Source organism: Bos taurus, chromosome 3 (assembly GCF_002263795.3).
Source record: "Bos taurus isolate L1 Dominette 01449 registration number 42190680 breed Hereford chromosome 3, ARS-UCD2.0, whole genome shotgun sequence".
In the NCBI taxonomy this organism is placed as follows: Eukaryota; Metazoa; Chordata; class Mammalia; order Artiodactyla; family Bovidae; genus Bos; species Bos taurus.
Window position 1 is genome coordinate 13,422,904 of NC_037330.1, and position 22,749 is coordinate 13,445,652.

The window sequence follows — 22,749 nt, forward strand, 5'->3', positions numbered from 1 at the left end:
TTTTTTTAAAACTCAGCACAAATGAAGCCTTGTCTGATGTTCTTACTTTGTTTTATGATTGCTACTGTTGCTGTTAATGACAGCAAATAACTATCATCATTTATTCAAAAAACATTTTTGAAGTGCCCACTCTGTTCTGTTTTAGATACTGTATGAGACAGTTGAAATAAATTATCTAAATCCTCAGAACCACCTTGTGAAATAGTGGTTGTAGTCACTTTTTTGCTAGTTTTCTGAAAAATATATACATATATTTTCTTATGTATATATACATACATGTTTTCTAATAGTTCTTATTTATATATACTTTGTATATATTTATTTGGTAAACTTTATTTTTGAGCATTTTTAGGTTTTTAAGGTCACAGGAATTCCCAATAGAAGGTACAAACTGTTCCCATATACCTCCTGCCCCACACGTCCATAGCCTCTCCCACTACCAAAATCCCTAATCTGAGTTGTATGCTTGTTAGAGTTGACAAACCTACATTCATTATCACTGAAAGTCCATAGCTGACTCTGCTTTTCATTCTTGGTATTATATATTCTATGGGTTTAGACAAATGTAAAATGACATGAGCTTACCGTCATGTTTTTGTTGTTGCTGTTGTTCAATCCTAGAAATCTGTTAGGATCAAGAAATGTCCAGGCAAGTGATGTCATCCACTTCAGAGAACACTCCTTTCCCAGGAGATTATGGGAGAGGTGATGCTCACTGTCCCCAGGAAATGTGAAATCCAATCTCCCCAGGCTGTGGCACAACACCAAGTGGGATCCCAAAGACAGTAAAGATTGCTGTGTGCCCCAGAAAACCATGGGTAAGTAGAGATTTTAAAAAACAAGAAACAGCTGTCCTGTGCACTGTTTATGTCTGCTCAAAAACCCACTTGAAGGGCCATTGAGTTGACAAGGAATCATATTTGTATGAGAAACCTCAAGACCAAAATTATTGTCAGAGGAGGAAGATAGAGGGAGGCAGGTTTTACCTTAAATATTAGAGAAAATGATTCTATAATCAGAGTCATGCAAAAATGAAATAGATGCTTTGGGACATAGTAAGCTCCCATCACTGATAGAACACAGTCATAGGCTCAGTCAGCTGATGGGTAGTTATAAGGCACAGGATGGGATAGAACCTCGTGGTGAGATTATTTCCATTGAAGTGTTACTCACTCAATTGTGTCTGACTCTTTGCAACCCATGGTTTGTAGCCTGTCAGGCTCCTCTGTCCATGGAACTCTCCAGGCAAGAATACTGTAGTGGGTTGCCATTTCCTTCTCCAGGGGATCTTCCCAAACCAGGGATCAAATTCAGGTCTCCCACATTGCAGGAAGATTCTTTACCATCTGAGCCACTGGGGAAGCCCGGCTTTCAACGAGACATCCTTAGACTCTAAGAAACTCTCTTTACCAAAATAACAGGATAATTCAGATCCTGAAGACCCATTTTCCCCATAACCATCACGTGAAGCAGAGTTCCTGGCATTAAGCCAGCCCACTGAAGGGAGAATAGCCAGTCCAGTATCCATCATCCAGAAGCCTGTCTCACCCTCCTCTTGTTTCTACCCATTAGAGACCAGAACTCTATTCTTATTCCCATTTCTATAGAAGGTGGAAGGCTTTCTGCTCCTCGGTCTCCTTGGGGAACTGAAAGTTTAGTGCACAAGAAGAGGTTTTCATCAGAAGAAGGAAAGTAAGAGGTGCCCAAACAATCTTGAGAAATGGGTCAGGGCTTACTTATTTTGTGCTTTGTCAAGTTTTCAGAATCATAAATGAATGATTTCTATCATCTGTCAAGTTTTAAGGTCTGTTGGTATAAAAGCTAACCCCTCTTTAAAGATTTGAAGGAATTCACTGTTGATAGAATTTGACCTTTATGCTTTTAAAGGAGAAATATGTATTTATAAGTTTGTAGGTTTTTTGTTGTTTTTTAAATACAAATTTATTTTACCAATACAATATTTATAAGTTTTACAATAATTTCTGTGTTGGTTTTCTGAGGTTGATGTATACACATAAGTAAATTTTAATGATTTATACTTCTCAAGAAATTGCCCATCATGAAACTTTTTCATTTAATAGATGTTAATTATTCATTACATTCTCTTAGAGTTTTGTTGCTGTTGTGTTCTATTTTGTGGTTTTAAATATGAGAAGAATTTACTGAAAGGCTAAGGGATAAAATAGGTGAAGATTCCAACCTTGAGAGTTGCAGAGTTCATTAACCAGATCACCACATATTTGTGAGGTCTCTGCATAAAATCAGATTGGTTGTTCACCTGGTGCTATGTGGTATACTAAGAAGGTGTCCTCTCTCTCCTTCCATACTCTCTACTAAGACCTTAGAAATAACTAAATAGAGCTAGTTAGAGTTTTTAGGGCTTTTTGTTTGTTTTTCATGTTGTTCTTGCTTAAAAGTTAAGTAAAATACCAAATACCCAGATGAGAGTATTTGAGATTCTCTCAAATGACAGATACTGAGATTCCCTTTCAGACCAGAGCAAGAGTTAATCTCACATATGCACATTATGAAAGAAATAGTATATTAATCAGAGATGATAAACAAGAAAAAGTAGCATAAGCAGAGATCAGGGACAAAGACAAATGAAGTATGCAGTTGGGCAGGCAGGAGAATCTCATGTCCTGGGCAGTTAAGTCCTTCCATGGAGATGGAGAGCTAACATAAGAAGGCCATTGGGATCCACACCAACAGCATCTGCTCACCTGTCCTCACTCAGGGCTCCCCAGGCAGCTCTGTGGTACCTTGGTTTCCCATGTGGCCTTTTCTGAGAAGAGGATGCCCTAAGAGAAGTATCCAACCCAGTTGACAAGTATCATTTTTACTGTTATTTTATAAATAAGGAACGTGATTTTATGTATCAGCGTCTGATGACATTTGTTATCAAGATTTTTCATCTCCAAGTTAATCCGTTTTCTTGGCAAATGATGAGATGGAGTTTCTGGACTCAGCCTGAGCCTAAGGGTCAGATTCTGAACCTTGGTGAACACATGCAAATAATGCCAAGTTGAGGAGCCTCATCATTCACTCCTTCCTCCACTCAACTGATATTTGCTGCACTTTGTGCTGAGCACACATTAAGCATCATCTTGGAAAGCAAACTCTCAATCTTTCTTTGTCTTCCCATTTGAACTTTCTGAAAACACCATCTAGACCAAAGGTTTTCAGTTCTTGACACCCACTATGCTTCAGAATGATCTATTTAGATTTTTTTAAATACAAATGATTTGTAGTTTGGGTAAGGGTTTCAGGCAATTGTATTTTTGAAAACTCTGTAGGTGACCTGAAGAATAGTCAGAGTTGTGAGCAGTTAATAAGGATTTTATGTTGGCATCAATTAGAACAACAATTAGAACAAAATGTTCATCTATAGAATAAAATGTATCATCTACTTGTTTTCTATTGCTGCCTTTAGTGTCTAGACAGATATAAGTATGTTTATGGGGGATTTCAATGAAAACATATATTAGTGTTCTCTGGCTGCTTTAGTAGAATATCACAGACTGCATGACTTACATACCATAAATTTATTTTCTCGTATTTTTGAAGGTTCAAGGTCCAAGATCAAGGTGCAGTAAAGGCTGGTTTCTGGTAATACCTCCCTCCTAGGCTTGCAGACAACAGCTTCTCACTGTGACCTTATATAGCCTTTTCTCTGTCAGGGCAGAGAGAGAGCTCTTTCTCTTCTCATAAGTTCTATCAAATTAGTCTCCTCCCTGTTGACTTCAGTGAATGTTAATTACCTCCATAAAGGCTATATCTCAAATTCCAGTCACATTAAGATTTAGGGCTTCAACATGCAGATTTTGAGGGGACATAATTCAGTCCATAACAACTAGTTTACAAGATAATAAACTTCCGCTTGGTATGTATGTGGCTTTACTAAGATCAGCTCTTAGTCATGACATTAGGTCATGTCAATCTCATGCTCAAAAATTTAAATAAATGATCTTTCCTTTCTGTTAAGTCTTTTTGGAAGATATGATACAGAAGAGACAGACCCCAGAAGACAACCACTATCAACACCTTCACATCAATTTTTATATTCCTTGTGGCCCAGATAAACATATGTGAATATCTATTTATAATACCAAGATAACCCAATATCTGCTGTTAATCCCATCCTGCCTATACGATGTAACTTATTATTAGAAAGACTACTCTGAATGCTGTTTGAAAATAGACCTACAGTGCTACAGAAACAGAGAGACTGTGAGGCTAGTAAACTACTCCAGGTGAAAATTGGTGGCCATCTTGGATCAGATATGTGGTAAGAGGTAGTCATATTATGAATACAAATAGATGATTGATAAATAGATGATAGATTAGAAATATTGATAGAAAATATAACAGTATTTGCTGATAGAATGTGGGTTGTGAGAAAATGAACAAAATCAAGGATAACAGTAAAATTATGTGATAAAAAACATGGGAGTATGAAGGTAGCATTTATTGGGATTGGAAAACTGTATAAGAACATGGTTAGGAAGCTTAAACATAGACATGTAAAGTTTGAGATATCTATTATACATCGAAGTGGAGATGTCAAGTAAACAGTTGGATATTTACAATGTGGACTCCTTTGGAGAAATCCAGACCAGAATTTTTGGAGCAGTCAAGTATTTAAAATCATCAGATGATATCTATATTGGTTTTCTATTGCTTCCATAGAAATCACTACAAATATAGCTGCTCAACACAAAATTATTATCTCACAGTTCTGAAAATCAGAAATCTGGTGTGAATCTCACTGATATTGAATTGAGGTATTCATAAGCTATGATCCTTTCTAGAGTCTCAGTAGGAGAATTCATTTTCTGCTGGTTCTTGTTATGACCTGAATTCCATTCTTGGCAGTTGTAAGACTGAAGTCTTCACGTTCACCTAGTTGTAAGCTTTCCTAGCTTCGACAGACCCCCACATGTGCTGGACTTATGGTCCTCTTACTCCATCTTCAAAGACAGCAGTAGTATGTCAAATTCTCACCTCATATCTCTCAGATCCACTTTTCTACCTCTTATTCTTCCACTTTTGTGAACTTCCATGATTAAAATAGGACCACCTAGATAATCCAGAGTAATCTCCCAATCTCAAGGACCTTAACTTTGATTACATCTGTAAGACATTTTTCCCTCATAAACTTACATAGACACAGGTTTGGGGATTAGTGCATGGCCATAACACCAGAACGGAGAAGGCAATGGCACCCCACTCCAGTACTCTTGCCTGGAAAATCCCATGGATGGAGGAGCCTGGTAGGCTGCAGTCCATGGGGTCACAAAGAGTCGGACACGACTAAGCAACTTCACTTTCACTTTTCACTTTCATGCATTGGAGAAGGAAATGGCAACCCACTCCAGTGTTCTTGCCTGGAGAATCCCAGGGACGGGGGAGCCTGGTGGGCTGCCGTCTATGGGGTTGCACAGAGTCGGACACGACTGAAGCGATTTAGCAGCAGCAGAAGCATAACACCAGAAGGTAATGAGTGTAGATAGTGAAGAAAGGTGATGTGGATGGTCTGTGTCTGATCCCTGGGATATTTCAGAATTGTGAGATTGAAGAGATAAGAAAGAAACTAGTCAAAGCAACAAGGAAGCTACCACTGAGTGTGAGAGAAAGAATTGTGATTGTTGAATACAAAGTGATGCAGGGATTCAAGCAAGGACAGCGCCACTGCTGCTGAGCTTCAAGGGAGATGAAACAGACTGTCTATTAGATTTAATGACATGAGGTTTCCTAGTGACTTGAACAAAAGCAGTTCTATTGGTATGGTGGAAACAAAGCATGAGGAGAGAGACTTAGAGGGAGAGATGGATTAATTCAAATAAGGTATACAAATAGTTAATACACATGAAAAAACATTCAACCTTTTTCATCATCACTGTTTTTGTTCAGTCATCAAGACGTGTCCAACTGTTTGCAGCACCATGGACTGCAGCACACCAGGCTTCCTTGTCCCTCACCAACTCCCAGGTTTGCCCAAGTTCATGTCCATTGAAGCAGTGATGCCATCCAACCATCTCATCCTCTGTTGCCCTCTTCTCCTTCTGCCTTCAGTTCCCAAAATCAGGGTCTTTTCCAATGAGTCAGATGTTCACATCAGGTAGCCAAACTATTGGAGCTTCAGTTTCAGCATCAAGCATTCCAATGAGTATTCCAGGTTTCCATTAAGATTGACTGGTTTGCTCTCCTTGCTTTCCATGGGATTCTCAAGAGTCTTCTACACCACCACAGTTTGAAAGCATCATTTCTTTGGCACTCAGCCTTCTCTATTGCCCAGCTCTCACAACTGTATGACTACTTGAAATACCATAGCCTTGATTATATGGACCTGTGTCACCATCATGACATCTTTGCTTTTTAACACAGTCTAGGTTTTCATAGTTTCCCTGCCAAGAAGCAATCATATTCTAATTTCATTAATTATTAGTTAAATGCAATTCAAAATGACAGTGAGATACTACATCACACACATACTAGGAAGGTTATAATCAAAAAAATTATAAGAGTTATGTGCAGGAATCCTCCTATATTGCTGGTGGAAAGGTGAAAATGGTGAAACTTCAGGTAGAATATTTCTATAGGTAGAAAATAAGAATAAAAGAACGAGAGGAGGGTGGACTACAAAAATCATCTTGAAGGATAACCCAATGGAAGATAATGATTGGTTGGGTGTCTGGAATAATGGAGGATAAAAAGAGTCAAAATTAGTGAAATTGTGATCCTCTGTAAACCCAAATCAAGCATATCACTTTACTTGATATGCTTAAATGTGGTGTTTAAAATCTGCAAGTTTTAGTTTTCCACCTGTGCAGTGGAAATTTCTGCCTCACAGAATCACTGAATGTTTAAATGAAAAACTTATGTAAAATCTATTGAGTGAACTTTTGAATAACAATGTAAGTGGAGCTGGTTTGAAGACTGTGCTGCTGAAATCCACAATACATCTTGTAAAGAGAGGAAGAACTCTTACAAGACCCAAGAGTGCGAAGCATTCCTCTCAGAATGTTTCCTCTAAACTGAAGTCAAGATCCCTCTTTCCAGGCCTCCCATGCACCAAGTCCCCATTGTCCACTTAAGGGGTAATACCTCTTTAGCCACCAGATGATTTACCAATGAACTCAGTCCATATTTCAGCACCAGCATCAGAGGCTAGGTCTTTGGGAGAGGAACAAAGGAAGGATATTCCCATCCAATATTTCAGGATTCAGTGCCCATGTACAGAAAGGGTAATATGTGAAATCTGGATTCACTCAGCGTTGAATTTAAGGTTTTCATCTGCCACCAACAGCTTGGGAATAATATTTACTGTCCTATAAAATACAGAACATGATACCTACCCTAGAGGTTCCTCGTGAAAATTAGAAGAGATAATATTTGTAGAGTGCCCAGGATAAAACTTGGTCCATTATAGGCTCTGAAATTCCAGCTCCATCTCTTGTTGAGCTGAGATCACAAAGGTCAGAGTAAAAGACAAGGAGCAGCCAGAGCTGAACCAGAATTCAAGCAGGTATCTGAAGGATGTCAGCATCAGAGTGGAGGTGTCCCAAGATTCCTCTGTTTCCTCCAATTATATTATCTTCATACCCTCACAGGTATGTTCTGGATCGCAGAGTAGACAGTGTTGAGAGGCAACTCTTGTTCCAGATGTTGTGCAAAGTAGACAGTGTTGAGAGGCAACTCTTGTTCCATACGTTGTGCACTGATACTCTAGGAGTGAAAGACAATGGATTCTCACAGCAGATAAAGTATAAACTAGACCAAATTTGGAAAACTCAGCAGAGTCCACAGGACTGGAAAAATCAGTTTTCATTTCAATCCCAAAGAAAGGCAATGCTAAAGAATGTTCAAATTACCATACAATTGCACTCATTTCACATGCTAACAAAGTAATGCTCAAAATCCTTCAAGCTAGGCTCCAGCAGTACATGAACCAAGAAATTTCAGATGTACAAGCTGGATTTGAGCTTCCCTGGTGGCTCAGATGGTAAAGCGTCTGCCTGCAATGCGGGAGACCTGGGTTCGATCCCTGGGTTGGGAAGATCTCCTGGAGAAGGAAATGGCAACCCACTGCAGTATTCTTGCCTGGAGAATCCCACAGATGGAGGGGCATGGTAGGCTACAGTCCATGGGGTCTCAAAGAGTAGGACATGACTGAGCGACTTCACTTAAGCTTGATTTAGAAAAGACAGAGGAATAAGAGATCAAGTTGCCAACATGCATTGGATCATAGAAAAGGCAAGGGAGTTCCAGAAAAATATTTACTTCTGCTTCATTAATTACACTAAAGCCTTTTACTGTGTGGATCACAAAAAAACTGTGGACAAATTCTTAAAGAGTCGAGTATACCAGACCACCTTACATGTCTCCCGAGAAACCTATATGCTGGTCAAGAAGCAACAGTTCAAACTAGACTTGGAACAATGGACTGGTTCAAAATTGGGAAAGGAGTACATCGAGGCTGTACACTGTGACCCTGCTTATTTAATTTATATGCAGAGTACATCTCACACACACACACACACACACAAAAACAGGTTGGATGAATCATAAGCTGGAATCAAGATTGCTGAGAGAAATATCAACAATCTCAGATATGAAGATGACAACACCCTTATGGCAGAAAGCGAAGAAGGACTAAAGTGCCTCTTGATGAAGGTGAAAGAGGAGCATGAAAAAAGCTGGCTTAAAACTCAGCGTTCAAAAAAACAGTGATCATGGCATTGGTCCCATCATTTCAATGCAAAGAGATGAGGGGAAAGTGGAAACAGTGGCAGGTTTTATATTCTTGGGCTCCAAAATCAGCACGGGCTATGACTGCAGCCATGAAATTAAAAGATGTTTGCTTCTTGAAAGAAAAGCTATGACCAACCTAGACAGCATATTAAAAAGCAGAATTACTTTGCTGAAAAGGTATGTATAGTCAAAGCTATGGTTTTTCCAGTAGTCATGTACAAATGTGGGAGTTGACCATAAAGAAGGCTGAGTGCTCACCAAAGGATTGATGCTTTAGAACTTTGGTGCTGGAGAAGTCTCTTGAGAGTCCCTTGGGCTGCAAGGAGATCCAACTAGTCAATCCTAAGGGAAACCAGTCCTGAATATTCATAGGAAGGACTGATGCTGAAGCTGAAACTCCAATACTTTGATCACCCTATGTGAACAGCCAACTCATTGGAAAAGACCCTGATGCTAGAAAAGATTGAGGGCAGGAGGAGAAGGGAGTGAAAGAGGATGAGATAGTTGTATGGCATCACCAACTGAATGAACATGAGTTTGAACAAGCTTCATGAGATAGGGAAGGTTAGGGAAGCCTGAAGTGCTGCAGTCCATGGGGTTGCAAAGAGTTGGATGTGACTTAGTGACTAAAAAATGGACCGCAAAGAAACCCACATGCGAACAATGCTGCTGACATGCACTGTTTCTGGTTCCCCCTAAGTACCCAGTACCACACGGGCCTCAGATATACATTTTCCTAGTTAATGCTGTTGGTTGTTCAGAAAGAACAGTAGGACCAGAAATAGCAATGACTAGGTTTGATAAGCACAAGTGCAGCTGCAGAGGGACCCAGTACAGCCTAGGAGGAACTCAGCTTCCGCCTCTCACCTGGTACATGCCTTGTTGATACTCTTCCTGGCTCTGCTCTGCCCAATCGCCATCATCTTGGTTCCTGTGGTCCTCCTGCAATGCTGCTCCTGAGTCACACACATACACAGAGTGGAGCTTGAATCTCAGTCTCAAAAACCTGTGCCCAGCTCCATGGTTATGACCCCAATGCCATGATCACACACACCAGCCCCTTGGCAAGGGCAATCTCTGAGCAGCAAAATGAAGAAGAAAGGGTTTCAGTGGAAGAGAGGAGTTATCTGAGGATGAAAGAGAAGTGCAACCTGCCTCTTTCAGTCTCTGTGTTCCTTTCCTTCTTATATGTCTTCCAAAAGTACAGTCCAGCTCCCAGGAAGAATAGCACAGCCACGACGCCACATAGGATGCCTTCAAGAAGACCAGCAATGGTCTGCTCTTGTGAACCTGTTTCCCTCACACAGAGAAAATGGAGAATGGTTAAGGGAAGACAGAATTTAAAATAACCGTTGCCATAGTGAGATAGAGAACACAGGGAGAAGTCTGAAGTCCTGGTCTGGAAGTTGAAGAGTGCAGCAGGTTCATTCATAACTGAACTGAGAAAATACCAAAATCTCCCAGTCAGAGACACTGCAGTTCAATGGAGGTTTACATCTTGTACACGTATCTTCAGGGAGGGCCTTCCAGAGGAGGTGATGCATAAATTGAGTCTTGAAGGAGAAGTTTCCCAGATATTCAGGGTAGGCACAGCATTTCAGGAAGGAGGAACATAATATTCACGGCATGTCTGTGTCAGATCATCAGCCATGGGGATTGCCATCACCCCACTGTGGCAGGCAAGAGAAGGACAGGGCAGGAAAGAATTGGGCAAGGAGGATAAGAGAGGGTAAGAATCTCTTTCCTAAGGGTTTGCTGAGTGTTTAATTTTATCTGAGAGTCCATGATGAGGCTGAGCCAAGAGTTTTAGGGTATTTAAGGGATGCTGACATATCAGATCTCCCCAGCATGTCAGGTCTCCCTTGGGGAGGACGGGTTAGAAAGGTGAACTACACACTAGGTGATTCATAATTCAATGAAACACTGAGTGTGAGGAAACATTGCCAGGATCTTTGCTTGGGACATGAATTCAAAGAAGACCAGACATGGCCTCTGCCCTCAAGGTGTTCTAATCCGCACAGGAGACAAGTCCACAAACAGCATTGCTACTCAGTGTGGAGTGGCCATTGATCACAACTTTAAAAACATAATGTCTCTGCTGGAAGGTTCCAGTATCTGCAAGGCCCTCTGCCAAATGAGACTGAGGTTCCTTTTCTTCAAACATTATTAAGAGCAGAACTATAACCAGCATGGGGCCCTGTGTAACTGTATTGATCACTCAGTTAAGATCACTGGCCTTAACTGAGAGACATCCTTCAATAGCAGTAAGTAACGAAGTGAAGGACTCTTGACTTGGGAGGGCTGGTGGTAAAGGAAATAGCATTTCTAGAGGGTCAGAAGGGGCTCTAGGCAAACAATCCAGTGTGAAATACATGAGAAGAGAGACATTGAGCCCTGACTCCTACAGGGAGACACTGTGAGTCAAGTCCCTCAGATGACACAATCCAATTCACTTTTCCTAAAGATCACTCTATGACACACAATGAATGATGAATGATGTGGGGAGAGGTACTGGAAGGCTACTGCCTGGACCAACAGGGGAAAGGGGTGGAGAGGAGAGCATGGATGTGAGAGAAATTCAAAAACAGAAGCAAATTGGTTGTGCTTCCCGGGCTCCTGTATGGGGTGACCCGGTGGAAGATGGTGCTAATAACACAGTGGGGACAAAAGCCCAGAGCTCTCACCCCAGTGCACCTGAGCTCCAAGAGTGTCCCTCTCCTCTGGAAGGTTGCACTCACCAGGGAAACAGACTTGTGCAAAGTCTACAGTGGCAGTTTTCTTGTCTGCATGGTTGCTGACCACACAGGTGAGGTTGGCATTGGGCTGGCTCAGGGACAGGTTCACAGTCAGGCTCCAGGAGCTGGGGGCTGGTCCTGGTGTCCCACTCCACTCCAGCTCCCTGGGAAGGCCCTCGCTCTCCCAGGTCACCTTCAGGTCCTTTCTCTTCCCTGGGTCCCTGCACTCCAGGGTGACATTGCACAAGCCTGGTGTGATTGATGATGACTTGACCAGGATCTCAGGAAGGATCACAGGCTCTGGGGCAGGTGAGAAAAAAGAACAGAGCATCACATGAGTGGAGAACACAGCAGTTCACATTTTCTCATCCATTGTCTTACTGAAGCTCTGGCAACCTCCCTCTCAGGATGGTCAATGCATTTTCCAGAAGAAACACTATTTTCCCAAATCCCAAATATACAGCAATGACAATAAGAAAGGAAACAATTGAGATAAGCCCTGTGTGAGCTCAGTAGATTAGCAAGCCTTAAAATTCTTCCATAAAAAAACTATATGATGGACTTCACCTTCCAGGACTCATTGTATGTAAGAAATTGGGGTGTTTCCTTCTTTCCAAGGGAAGGAGTCGGGGAAGGAAGGACTTGACCTGGTCCAGAGCCATTGCCCTGCTTCTCCTATTCAGATGATTCCCAGGACTGCACAGCCCTTGTGGAGTACTGACATATGGCCTGTGCTAAATGCCAAAAGTAAAGACATTTCTAAGAGATTCACTGGTAGTGACCAGGAACTACAACCCAAGTGTGGTTAGAACATGCCACTAAACTTGAAATCCCCACAGGTAGAGAAGTTGCTGATTAACAAGTTTGTTACAGATATCACATGGGGTCCTAAAGGGTTCAAAGTCATTCTCATAGTAGATATTTCCCTATGCAACAGAAACTTTAGGGAAACAAAGAGTTGACTAAATAAGGCTCTTAGGATGCAGTGTAAATTTTCTCCTATATCTATTGAGGATTTGGGAGAGAGATTTGAGGGGTCTTAGTGAGCAATTATAGCTCTGGCTGGTAAAAAGAGAGAGGACAGGGAGGACTACCTACCTATGGATTTCCAAATTGTGGTAGATGTGTAATGCCCTAATCCCCAGAACCTCTGTTTATGTTAGGCTATTTGACAAAGAGGAATGAAGGTAACAGATGGATTAAGGATGTTTATTAACTGACCTTCAAATAGGGATTTATTCCAGAATACCTGGTTGGAACCAAGGCAATACAAGGGTCCTTAAAAGTAGAAGAAGGAAGAAGAGGAGGAGGTCAGAGGGATCAGTGTGAGAGGAAATCATCCCTCCATTGCTGGCTCTGAAGATGGACAAGTGTGACCATGAGCCAAAGAATGCCAGCAGTCATTTGTTCCTCTGGAACCTAAAGGAAGGAAGACAGTTCTGACAGCACTAAGAAATGGAGCATTTCCTGTCACATCAATAAACAAGGAAGTCACAGCCATCAGTGATTCCAGCCCCCAAATATGACTTGCTGAGCTCAGAAGGGGCCCAGGAAGAACAATGCCTGTTATCTTGCAGCCTTCAGTCATTTCCCATGGTGATCCCTGAGGAGCTGGGGTGATGGGGTGGGGAGGGAGGGAAAAAACCCCAGAGAGCTGAGATGAATATGATAGGAATGACTCAGTAAGCCCAGACTTTTGCATCTTCCCATACACGGAAAAGTGCTAAATTCCTTGAGATATCTGGTTTTGCTTAATTACCAATAATCCTTTAATGTTCAGACTACCTGCCCCTTGTTGCAACTTCTATATAACCTGCCTCCTCAGAGCGGTTCTCTCAGGGTTACTTCAGATGCTGTCTCTCAGGCTGGAAGTCCTGAAAATGTCTACCAAATAAAGCGTAACACTCAACTTCTAGATTGTTACTAATTTTTTTAAGTCAACTTGATTAGCCCAGTGAGACTTTTGTCTGACTTCCGACCTCCAGAAAGATAAAATAATATTTTTGTGTCTTAAGCCACTAGTTCAGTTCAGTCACTCAGTCACGTCAGACTCTGCAACCCCATGGACTGCAGTATGCCAGGCTTCCCTGTCCATCACCAGCTCCCAGAGCTTACTCAAACTCATGTCCATCGAATCGGTGATGCCGTCCAACCATCTCATCCTCTGTCGCCTCTTTTCCTCCCACCTCCAATGTTTCCCAACATCAGGGTCTTTTCAATGAGTCAGTTCTTTACATCAGGTGGCGAAAGCCTTGGAGTTTCAGCTTCAGCATGAGTCCTTCCAGTGAATTTTCAGGATTGATTTCCTTTAGGATGGACTGGTTGGATCTCCTTGCAGTCCAAGGGACTCTGAAGAGTCTTCCCCAACCACAGTTCAAAAGCATCAATTCTTCAGTGCTCAGCTTTCTTTATAGTTCAACTCTCACATCCATACATGACTACTGGAAAAACCATAGCCTTGACTAGATGGACCTTTGTTGGCAAAGTAATGTCTCTGCTTTTTAAAATGCTGTCTAGGTTGGTCATAACTTTTCTTCCAAGGAGTGAGTGTCTTTTAATTTCATGGCTGTAGTCACCATATGCAGTGATTTGGAGCCCAAAAAAATAAAGCCTGTCACTGTTTCCCCATCTATTTCCCATGAAGTGATGGGACCAGATGCCATGATCTTAGTTTTCTGAATGTTGAGTTTTAAGCCAACTTTTTCACTCTCCTCTTTCACTTACATCAAGAGGCTCTTTATTTCTTTTTTGCTTTCTGCCATAAGGGTGGCATCATCTGCATATCTGAGATTATTGATATTTCTCTTGGCAATATTGATTCCAGCTGTGCTTCATCCAGCCCAGCATTTATCATGATGTACTCCTGCATATAAGTTAAATGATCAGGGTGACAATATACAGCTTTGATGTACTCCTTTCCCCATTTGGAACCAGTCTGTGGTTTCATGTCCAATAATTTGTGATTTGTGATAGAAGCAATAGATGGAGTTAATACACAAATCAAATAAACTGAGTCCTATAAAGAAGAATAATTATTATAACAAATACTAATGAAGAACTATGGATGGAGGATTGTAACATCGTACAGGAGGTGGTGTTCAAAACCATCCCCAAGCAAAAGAAATACAAAAAGGCAAAATGGCTGTCTGAGGAAGCCTTACAAATAGCTGAGAAAAGAAGACAAGCAAATGGCAAAGGAGAAAAGCAAAGGTATATCTGAATGCAGAGTTCCAAAGAATAGCAAGGAGAGATAAGAAAGCTTTTCTAAATGATCAATGCAAAGAAATAGAAAAAAACAATACAATGGGAAAGACTAGAGATCCCTTTGAGAAAATTAGAGATACCAAGGGAACATTTCATACAAAGATGGGCACAATAAAAGACAGAAACAGAATGGACCTAACAGAAGCAGAACTTATTAGCAAGAAGTGGAGAACTTCTTCACAGAAGAACTATACAAAAAAGATCTAAATGACCCAGATCACCACAATGGTGTGATCACTCACCTAGAGCCAGACATCATGGAGTGCAAAGTCAAGTGGGATTTAGGAAGCATCACTATGAATAAAGATAGTGGAGGTGGCAGAATTCCAACTGAGATATTTCAAGTCCTAAAACATGATCCTGTGAAACTGTTGCACTCAATATGCCAGCAAATTTGGAAAACTCAGCAGTGGCCACAGGATTGGAAAAGGTCAGTTTTCATTCCAATCCCAAAAAAAAGGCAATGCCAAAGAATATTCAGACTACCACACAATTGCACTCATCTCACATACTAGCAAAGCAGTGCTCAAAATTCTCCAAGCCAGGCTTCAGCTGTACATGAGCTGAGAACTTCTAGATGTTCAAACTGGATTTACAAAAGGCAGAGGGACCAGAGAAAATTGCCAACACCTGTTTGATCATAGAAAAAGCTAGAGAATTCAAAAAAAAATCATCTTCTGCTTCATTGACTACACTGAAGCCTTTGACTATGTGGATAACAACAAACTGTGGAAAATTCTTCAAGAGATTGGAATACCAGACCACCTTACCTGCCTCCTGAGAAATCTGCATGCAGGTCAAGAAGCCACAGTTAGAACCAGACATGGAAAAACAGACTGGTTCCAAATTGGGAAGGAGTACATCAAGACTGTATATTGTCACCCTACTTATTTAACTTATATGCAGAGTACATCATGCAAAATGCTCTGCTGGATGAAGCACAAGCTGGACTCAAGATTGCCAAGAGAAATATCAATAACCTCAGATATGCAGATGACACCACCCTTATGACAGAAATCGAATAAGAACTAAAGAGCCTCTTGTTGAAAGTGAAAGAGGAGAATCAAAAAGCTGGCTTAAAATTCAACATTCAAAAAATGAAGATCATGGCATCCATTCCCATGATTTCATGCAAATAGATGGGGAAACAATGGAAACAGTGACAGACTTTATTTTCTTGGGCTCCACAATCATTGCAGACGGTGACTACAGTCATGAAATTAAAAGACGCTTGCTCCTTAGAAGAAAAGCTGTGACCAATCTAGACAGAATATTAATAAGCAGAGACATTACTTTGCCAGCAAAGTCCATCTAGTCAAAGCTATGGTTTTTCCAGTAGTCATGTATGGATGAGAGAGTTGGACCATAAATAAAGTTGAGCACTGAAGAATTGATGTTTTTGAATTTTGGTGTTGGAGAAGGCTCTTGAGAGTCCCATGAACTACAAGGAGGTCCAACCAGTCAATCCTTAAGGAAATCAGTCCGAAACATTCATTGGAAGGACTAATGCTGAAGCTGAAGCTCCAATACTTTGGCCACCTGATGGGGAGAACTTACTCACTGGAAAAGACCCTGATGCTGGGAAAGATTGAAGGCAGGAGGAGAAGGGGATGACAGAGGAAGAGATGGTTTGATGGCATCATCAACTCAATGGACATGAGTTTGAGCAAGCTCCTGGAGTTGGTGATGGACAGAAAACCTGGCATGCTGCAGTCCTTGGGGTCACAAGAGTCAGGCACAACTCAACGACTGAAGACAACTGAACTGAACTGAGCTAATGAGAAATACATTTACCCAAATTTTCATCCTCCTTTCCCAAAACACTGAAGTGATTTTATCCCTGGTATGAATATCAGCTCTGTACACCATTTGTGGCAAACCTATCTACCCTAATTCTGAAAGAGAAAACAGGATATGAAGGCTGGTGTCTGGAAGGGATCATGAAAAATGGGGCTTATGTGAAACTCCTAGCACAAAAGCAGGAGAGAAGCCATAGGGTGGGGTAAGGAGGTGTCACTTACCATAGACAGTGAGGAGGAAAACCTGGTTCAATTCCATTCCTCCAGTGAAGCTGGCTCGAGCCCGGTACTGCCCACTGTCCTCTGGGGTCAGGTTCTCAATCTTCAAGGATGTCACATTGGGCACTTGGACCCTCTGCTGGTACTTGTCCTGGAGGCTGACCCAGGTTGGGGTGTCTGCCCCACGGTGGGCTCGCAGCAGGACTCTGTAGTTTAACTCAGGGCCAAAGCCCCATGAGACCTCCTCTGGGTCAGCTTCTTGCTTCTTGACTATATGAAACAGCACAGAACCTCCTTGGATCCCCTGCATGGGAACAAATCTAGAATTCTGAACTTCAGAACCATATTTTCCAGAACTCTGGACCACTGTGCTGCAGATGCCTAGGACAATGGAGATAGGAAATGTGAGTAGTTTCTCAGTTAAGAATAAAGTAGAAAACAACATGATTCACCTTTTTCATTAAATCCATCCAATATACTCTCCTGATTCTTGGAATGCAAGGACAATGAATTTAAAATAATTCTGGAATCAAGTCCTGGTTCTGGTGGTGCGTAACCTTCTACAAGTTACTTAAGCTTGCTAATCCACATTTTCCGTACTTGGTTGATAATGATGTGTGTGAATTATGTGAGATCATGGGTCTGAATCACGTTTTCAGGTATATATTAAGTGTAAGATTGTAGGAGGGGATCTAAATTGTCTCCCAAAGACCCCCCCTTCCTCCTGTTCACACTCTTTTGACACCTCTTCCCCTGGAATATGGGCTGCACCTAGTGACTGGCTTCTAAGGAATAGAATACAGACACAGTTGGATGCCACTCCATGATACTAGGTTATACAAGACTGTAGGGTCCCTCTTCCTTAAACACACACACTTTCTCTCCTTCACTTTCTTTCTTTCTCACTCTGAGGAACCCAGCTATCATGTTGTCAGCTGCCCTAAGGAGGGGCCCACATGGCAAGGAACTGAGAGAGCCTCTGGCCCACAGCCAGGAAGGAATTGAGGCCTTCAACCCAACAGCCACAGAAACTGCCTCCCATCAGCAATTGCACAAGAGAGCTTAGAAGTAGATCCTTCTCAGATGACCCTAGGGCTGATGCAGCCCCAGCCAAGACCTTGATTTCACTTGGGGAGACCATGGGCCAGAGGACCAAGCTGAAATGCCCCTGGGCCCTCACTCACAGAAACTGACTGGGTGGTATTCAAGGCACTAAGTTTTGGGGTGACAGGTTATACAATAGACAACTAATCACAATAGACACCTAATACAAATACAAAAGCTGGTCTCCTTCCTGCTCTTTACAGGCAGTATAGTAGTCAGGATAAAATACACTATACTGTGTAAAAATGGTTATAATACCTCATGGTCTTAGAACAAGGGGTGTTTATATCCCCCACCACAGTTCCCATGAAAGAGTGACAGAGAGAGGTCCTATCACACATGGAAGAGGCTCCACCTCCTTGCAGCTGCACACACGGAGCTCACAGCATCCTCATGGGCTCCCAGCCCCACAGCAGGGAGGGAAGAAAGGAGAGTTACACGGGGATTTCCCTGCTTCTGTCCAGAAGTAGGGAGCTCTCTGCTCTTGATTTTGGCCAGCACTGGTCACAAGGCCCTGGCTAACTGCCAGCGACTAGAATATGAGAGGGAGCAAGTGATCAGTTAGTGAGCCCTGCTGTCCCTGCCACCAAATCAGCCAGTCCCTGAGAGGTTACAGTGGGCCTTCCTCAGACACTTTCCTGCAGAGCTGTGACCACTGGGTACATTCCCTTCAGGATGACCTGATCCAGAGCCCATCTTCCCACTTGAAGCTTAAGTTCCAGAGACCTGATGCCCTCTGTCCTTTAGGGGACCAGGGTAGGACAGTGTAGGACCAGGGAAAGTGCCACAGAAAAACTTTATCCTGAAAGCAAAAACAATCTCTTTCTTCCTTCAGGTCAAGATTCACCTGATTCAATCGGGTGCGGCTCCAATTGCCAAGGACCCAGTTTTCTCTTCAAATCATCAAGTTCTCATCTCAAACCTGCCTCCCTCCTGCTGTACTAATACCTATTCCTGGTTTCACTGGAAGCAGAGAATAGCTCATGCCAGCATTCATATGCACAGGTGTTTCAGATACTTTTGTATTCACTTAAACATCAGCTCATTTAATAAGGCCTTTCCTCAGGATCAGGCCTTCACCACAGTCCTTTCAGCTTCTTTTGCAAAACCATGATCCTCACACTGAGCTTAACAACCTTTTAGTCCCAGGTCAAAAGCCTTCATGATCTGTATCAGTGGGGACAGTGGTTCATGAGAGTAAACGGTATTCACTCATCCATGCATCCTATCTGGCTCCTCACAGCCCCTCTTCTGCCCATTCATTCTACACCTCCCTCCCCTCTGAGACCCTAGAGCAAGACTAGGTCTGCTGCAAAGTACATATTACCCTGTAGAGCAGCAGTCTCCAACCTTTCAGCACCGGTGAAGGTTGGTATCATGGAAGGACAATTTTTCCATAAACGGGGGCAGAGGATGGTTTCAGGATGATTCAAGCACATTATATTTATTGTGCATTTTATTTCTATTATTATAATAATGCATTGTGATATATATGAAATAATTGTACAGCTCACCATAATGCAGAATCAGTGGAAGCCCCGAGCTTGTTTTCCTGAGCTTGGGCAGCAATTCGAGTGATAGGGAGTGGCTGTAAATACAGATGAAGCTTCACTCACTCACCTGCCACTTAGCTTCTGCTGTGTGATCTGTTAGTCTCTTCCTAACAGGCCAGGGACCAGTTCTTGTCCATGGCCTGGGAATTGGGGGCCCCACTGTAAAGCACACACCCTGGTGTGAGAATGGACTCCCCCACACAGTTCACAGAAGGTCAGCTGAGAAGAGTTGGGCAAGACTGAGTTACCAGTCCCTCTAAACAAATCAGGACACAGACACCATGGCCAGCAGGTCCCCATGATACAGAGCCCTATCCCTCTCTCACCAGAAACAGAATTGGCATGAAACCTGAGTTTAGAATATAGTCTCCTGAACTAAGGGAAAACAAATTTCTGCTGATAAGCCACCCAGTCTGTGGCATCTTGTTTTGGCAGCCCACATGGAGTAATATACCCTACAGGTTTTAGAGAGAATGTAGTCCTGCTGACACCTTGATTTTGGAATTTGGGGCTCCAGAACTGAAATAATACATTTCTGCTTTTTTATGCCATCCAGATTTGGGGTTCTCATGAAGAGATTAGTGCCTATATATGAAGAAGAAGAAGATAGAGAGGTCTCTCTCTCTCTCTTGTTCTCTCGCACTCACTCTCTCTCTGCATGTCTATTTGTCTGTCCTATCACTTCTCGGCCTTTTGGCTAAGATCGAGTGTATTTGTCTGTCCTTCTTATGTAATCTTTGAGCCCCAGGAACTACAGGAGAAAAAAAAAAACTCTAACATATCTCTCCAGTTAAACAAAATTGAGAGAGAGAATAAAAAGCTTACATTTTACTGTTGTCACAAAGGTACCAATTAAATGGGATGTAATATCATGCAAAGTTCACTGTTATTTCAAGACACCTGTTTACAAATGCTTTCCAAGTGGCACTGGTGGTAAAGAACTGGCCTGCCAATGCAGGAGACATAAGAGTTCAATCTTATGGGTCAGGTTCAATCTAATAGGTTCAATCCCAGGGTCAGGAAGATCCCCTGGAGGAGGGCATGGCAATCCACTCCAATATTACTGCCTGGAGAATCCCATGGACAGAGAAGCCTGAAGGGCTACAGTCCATAGGGTCACAAAGAGTTTGATACGACTGAATGAACTTAGAATTTAGAACTTAGAACATTCAACTTAGAATGAGCTTTTACAAATGCTCTCTAACCCACTGAATTTTATTTAATTCCAACAAGTTCATATAATGACTTGGATGTGTGTGTGTGTCAGTCACTCAGTCGTGTCCGACTCTTTGCAACCCCATGGACTGTAGCCTACCAGGTTCCTCTGTCCATGGGGATTTCCCAGGCAAGAATACTGGTCACCATGCCCTCCTCCAGAGATTCTTCCCAGCCCAGGGGTCAAACCTGTACCTCTTACATCTCCTACATTGGCAGGTGGGTTCTTTATCCACTAAGCCACCTGGAAAGCCTCTAAAACCAAAAATTAAAGCAATAAAACCTTTCCAAACTTTCTTCAGAATTGATACTACACTTCATTATTTTCTCATCAGTTTTTATTTAACTTCATTACAAACATATGACATCTGAGGAAGTCATAAATGAGATATACAGATTTCTCAGGACAGTCTTTCTTTAAGTTCCCTTTTTGTTTAATTCCATCTTCCCTGCTTCACCCTCCTTTCTTTCTTCTCCAAGTTCACCCCATCCTGGAATCCACATAGCAGTCTACTATTCCTTCCATGATTTCTTCATTCTTTTTTTTTTTTCTGGTTAACTTTTATCTCTTTTTAATCTAAATTTATTTATTTTAATTGGAGGTTAATTACTTTACAATATTGTATTGGTTTTGCCATACATCAACATGAATCTGCCACGGGTGTACACGTGATCCCCATCCTGAACCCTCCTCCCTCCCCGTACCATCCCTCTGGGTCATCCCAGTGCACCAGCCCCAAGCAGCCTGTATCCTGCATCAGACCTAGACTGGCGATTCGTTTCATATATGATACTATACATGTTTCAATGCCATTCTCCCAAATCATCCCACCCTCTCCCTCTCCCACAGAGTCCAAAAGACTGTTCTATACATCTGTATCTCTTTTGCTGTCTCGCATACAGGGTTATTGTTACCATCTTTCTAAATTCCATATATATGCGTTAGTATACTGTATTGGTGTTTTTCTTTCTGGCTTACTTCACTCTGTATAATAGGCTCCAGTTTCATCCACCTTATTAGAACTGATTCAAATGTGTTCTTTTTAATGGCTGAGTAATACTGCATTGTGTATATGTACAACAGCTTTCTTATCCATTCATCTGCTGATGGACATCTAGGTTGCTTCCATGTCCTGGCTATTATAAACAGCGCTGCAATGAACATTGGGGTACACATGTCTCCTTCAATTCTGGTTTCCTCGGTGTGTATGCCCAGCAGTGGAATTACAACATGTGGCTATACAGACACACTTAAATTTTGGAGGCCGCTCCTCCCTTTACAAAATTAGAATTTTATTGTATTCAACATCCTGCACCAGCCCAAGAAAACTAGACTCCATTTCCTTCCTCCAGTTCAGACCCAGGGTTCTAGGTCTGCCCCTTCTCCATGGGACAGTGACAGAGGCTGGCACATCCCCTCTGCCAGGTCAGGAGGGCCTTGTTCCCACTCCCTTGGTCCCCAAGAGCTGCTTCTGTACCTCTCTCTATTCCTCTCCACATGGAGCTCCAGGCTCTCTTGGCTTCACTGTTATTGAAACAGTAGTGACTTCACCTCCCTAATAAAAAAATCCCTTAATGCTAGCCAAGGCTGCCTCCACTCAGGGTTCCCAGCCTCAACACAACTTAAGACATCAGAGAGAGAAGGGGTCCCTGAATCTTGCCCCCCACCACAAAGAGCCCAGGCTACTCACTGAGGAGGAGGCTGGTGAGTCCCAGGAGCCGGGCAACCCAGCAGAGGTGGGGATCTTCTGAGTAGGGCTCCATCTCAGGCTGCCTGCCAGCCTATGCAGCTGCAGAGGAAACATTTAGGAGGAGCAGCAAGAGAGCGGGAAAGGCTTCACTCCTAAGAGTTCTTGGGCTTTTCCCCACCCGAAGGGTGGGGCTACCAAGTTAGCTCCGGAGGTCAGCTCACAGGGCTAGAATAAGCCATTCAGATGTTTCTTATTATCCCCAGAACCTACAACAGGACATCAATAAGCAATTTCATAATAAATATATAAACAAGTCCACTTTATGATACACCTGTACTGTATTGGCATTCCTGTGGTCACGCTAGTTTGGTGATCGCACACTCCTTACCCCTACCCCCATTATAATCCCTTTACT

The 22,749-nt window shown here is 42.3% G+C and overlaps 1 protein-coding gene across 2 annotated transcripts; it reads right to left on the bottom strand.

Moving 5' to 3' along the window:
• Nucleotides 1–3,530: 3,530 nt before the first annotated feature.
• On the bottom strand, nucleotides 3,531–22,462 carry LOC100850659 (uncharacterized). Of its 2 annotated transcripts, XM_024989910.2 has the most exons (7): nucleotides 22,335–22,462; nucleotides 19,390–19,463; nucleotides 16,775–17,152; nucleotides 11,493–11,789; nucleotides 9,910–10,044; nucleotides 9,622–9,710; nucleotides 3,531–7,728 (listed from the first exon to the last, which is right to left on the bottom strand). In XM_024989910.2, the coding sequence occupies exons 3-7, from the start codon at nucleotides 17,079–17,081 to the stop codon at nucleotides 7,600–7,602; spliced, it is 957 nt and encodes a 318-aa protein (XP_024845678.1). In that variant the 5' UTR covers nucleotides 17,082–17,152; nucleotides 19,390–19,463; nucleotides 22,335–22,462; the 3' UTR covers nucleotides 3,531–7,599. The 2 variants fall into 2 exon arrangements, with proteins under 2 accessions (XP_024845678.1, XP_024845676.1); XM_024989908.2 differs by lacking the exon at nucleotides 19,390–19,463.
• Between the last annotated feature and the right edge of the window lie 287 nt (nucleotides 22,463–22,749).

What these genes read in the sequence shown, in the direction of transcription:
- LOC100850659 (XM_024989908.2), bottom strand. Translation starts at nt 22,407, where the DNA reads ATGGAGCCCTACTCAGAAGATCCCCACCTCTGCTGGGTTGCCCGGCTC. An exon ending in TTTCCTCCTCACTGTCTATG is followed by an intron (nt 11,790 to 16,774) that starts GTAAGTGACACC and finishes CACCTGCCCCAG; the next exon opens with AGCCTGTGATCCTTCCTGAG. An exon ending in ATCAACAAGGCATGTACCAG is followed by an intron (nt 7,729 to 9,621) that starts GTGAGAGGCGGA and finishes TTTCACTCCTAG; the next exon opens with AGTATCAGTGCACAACGTAT.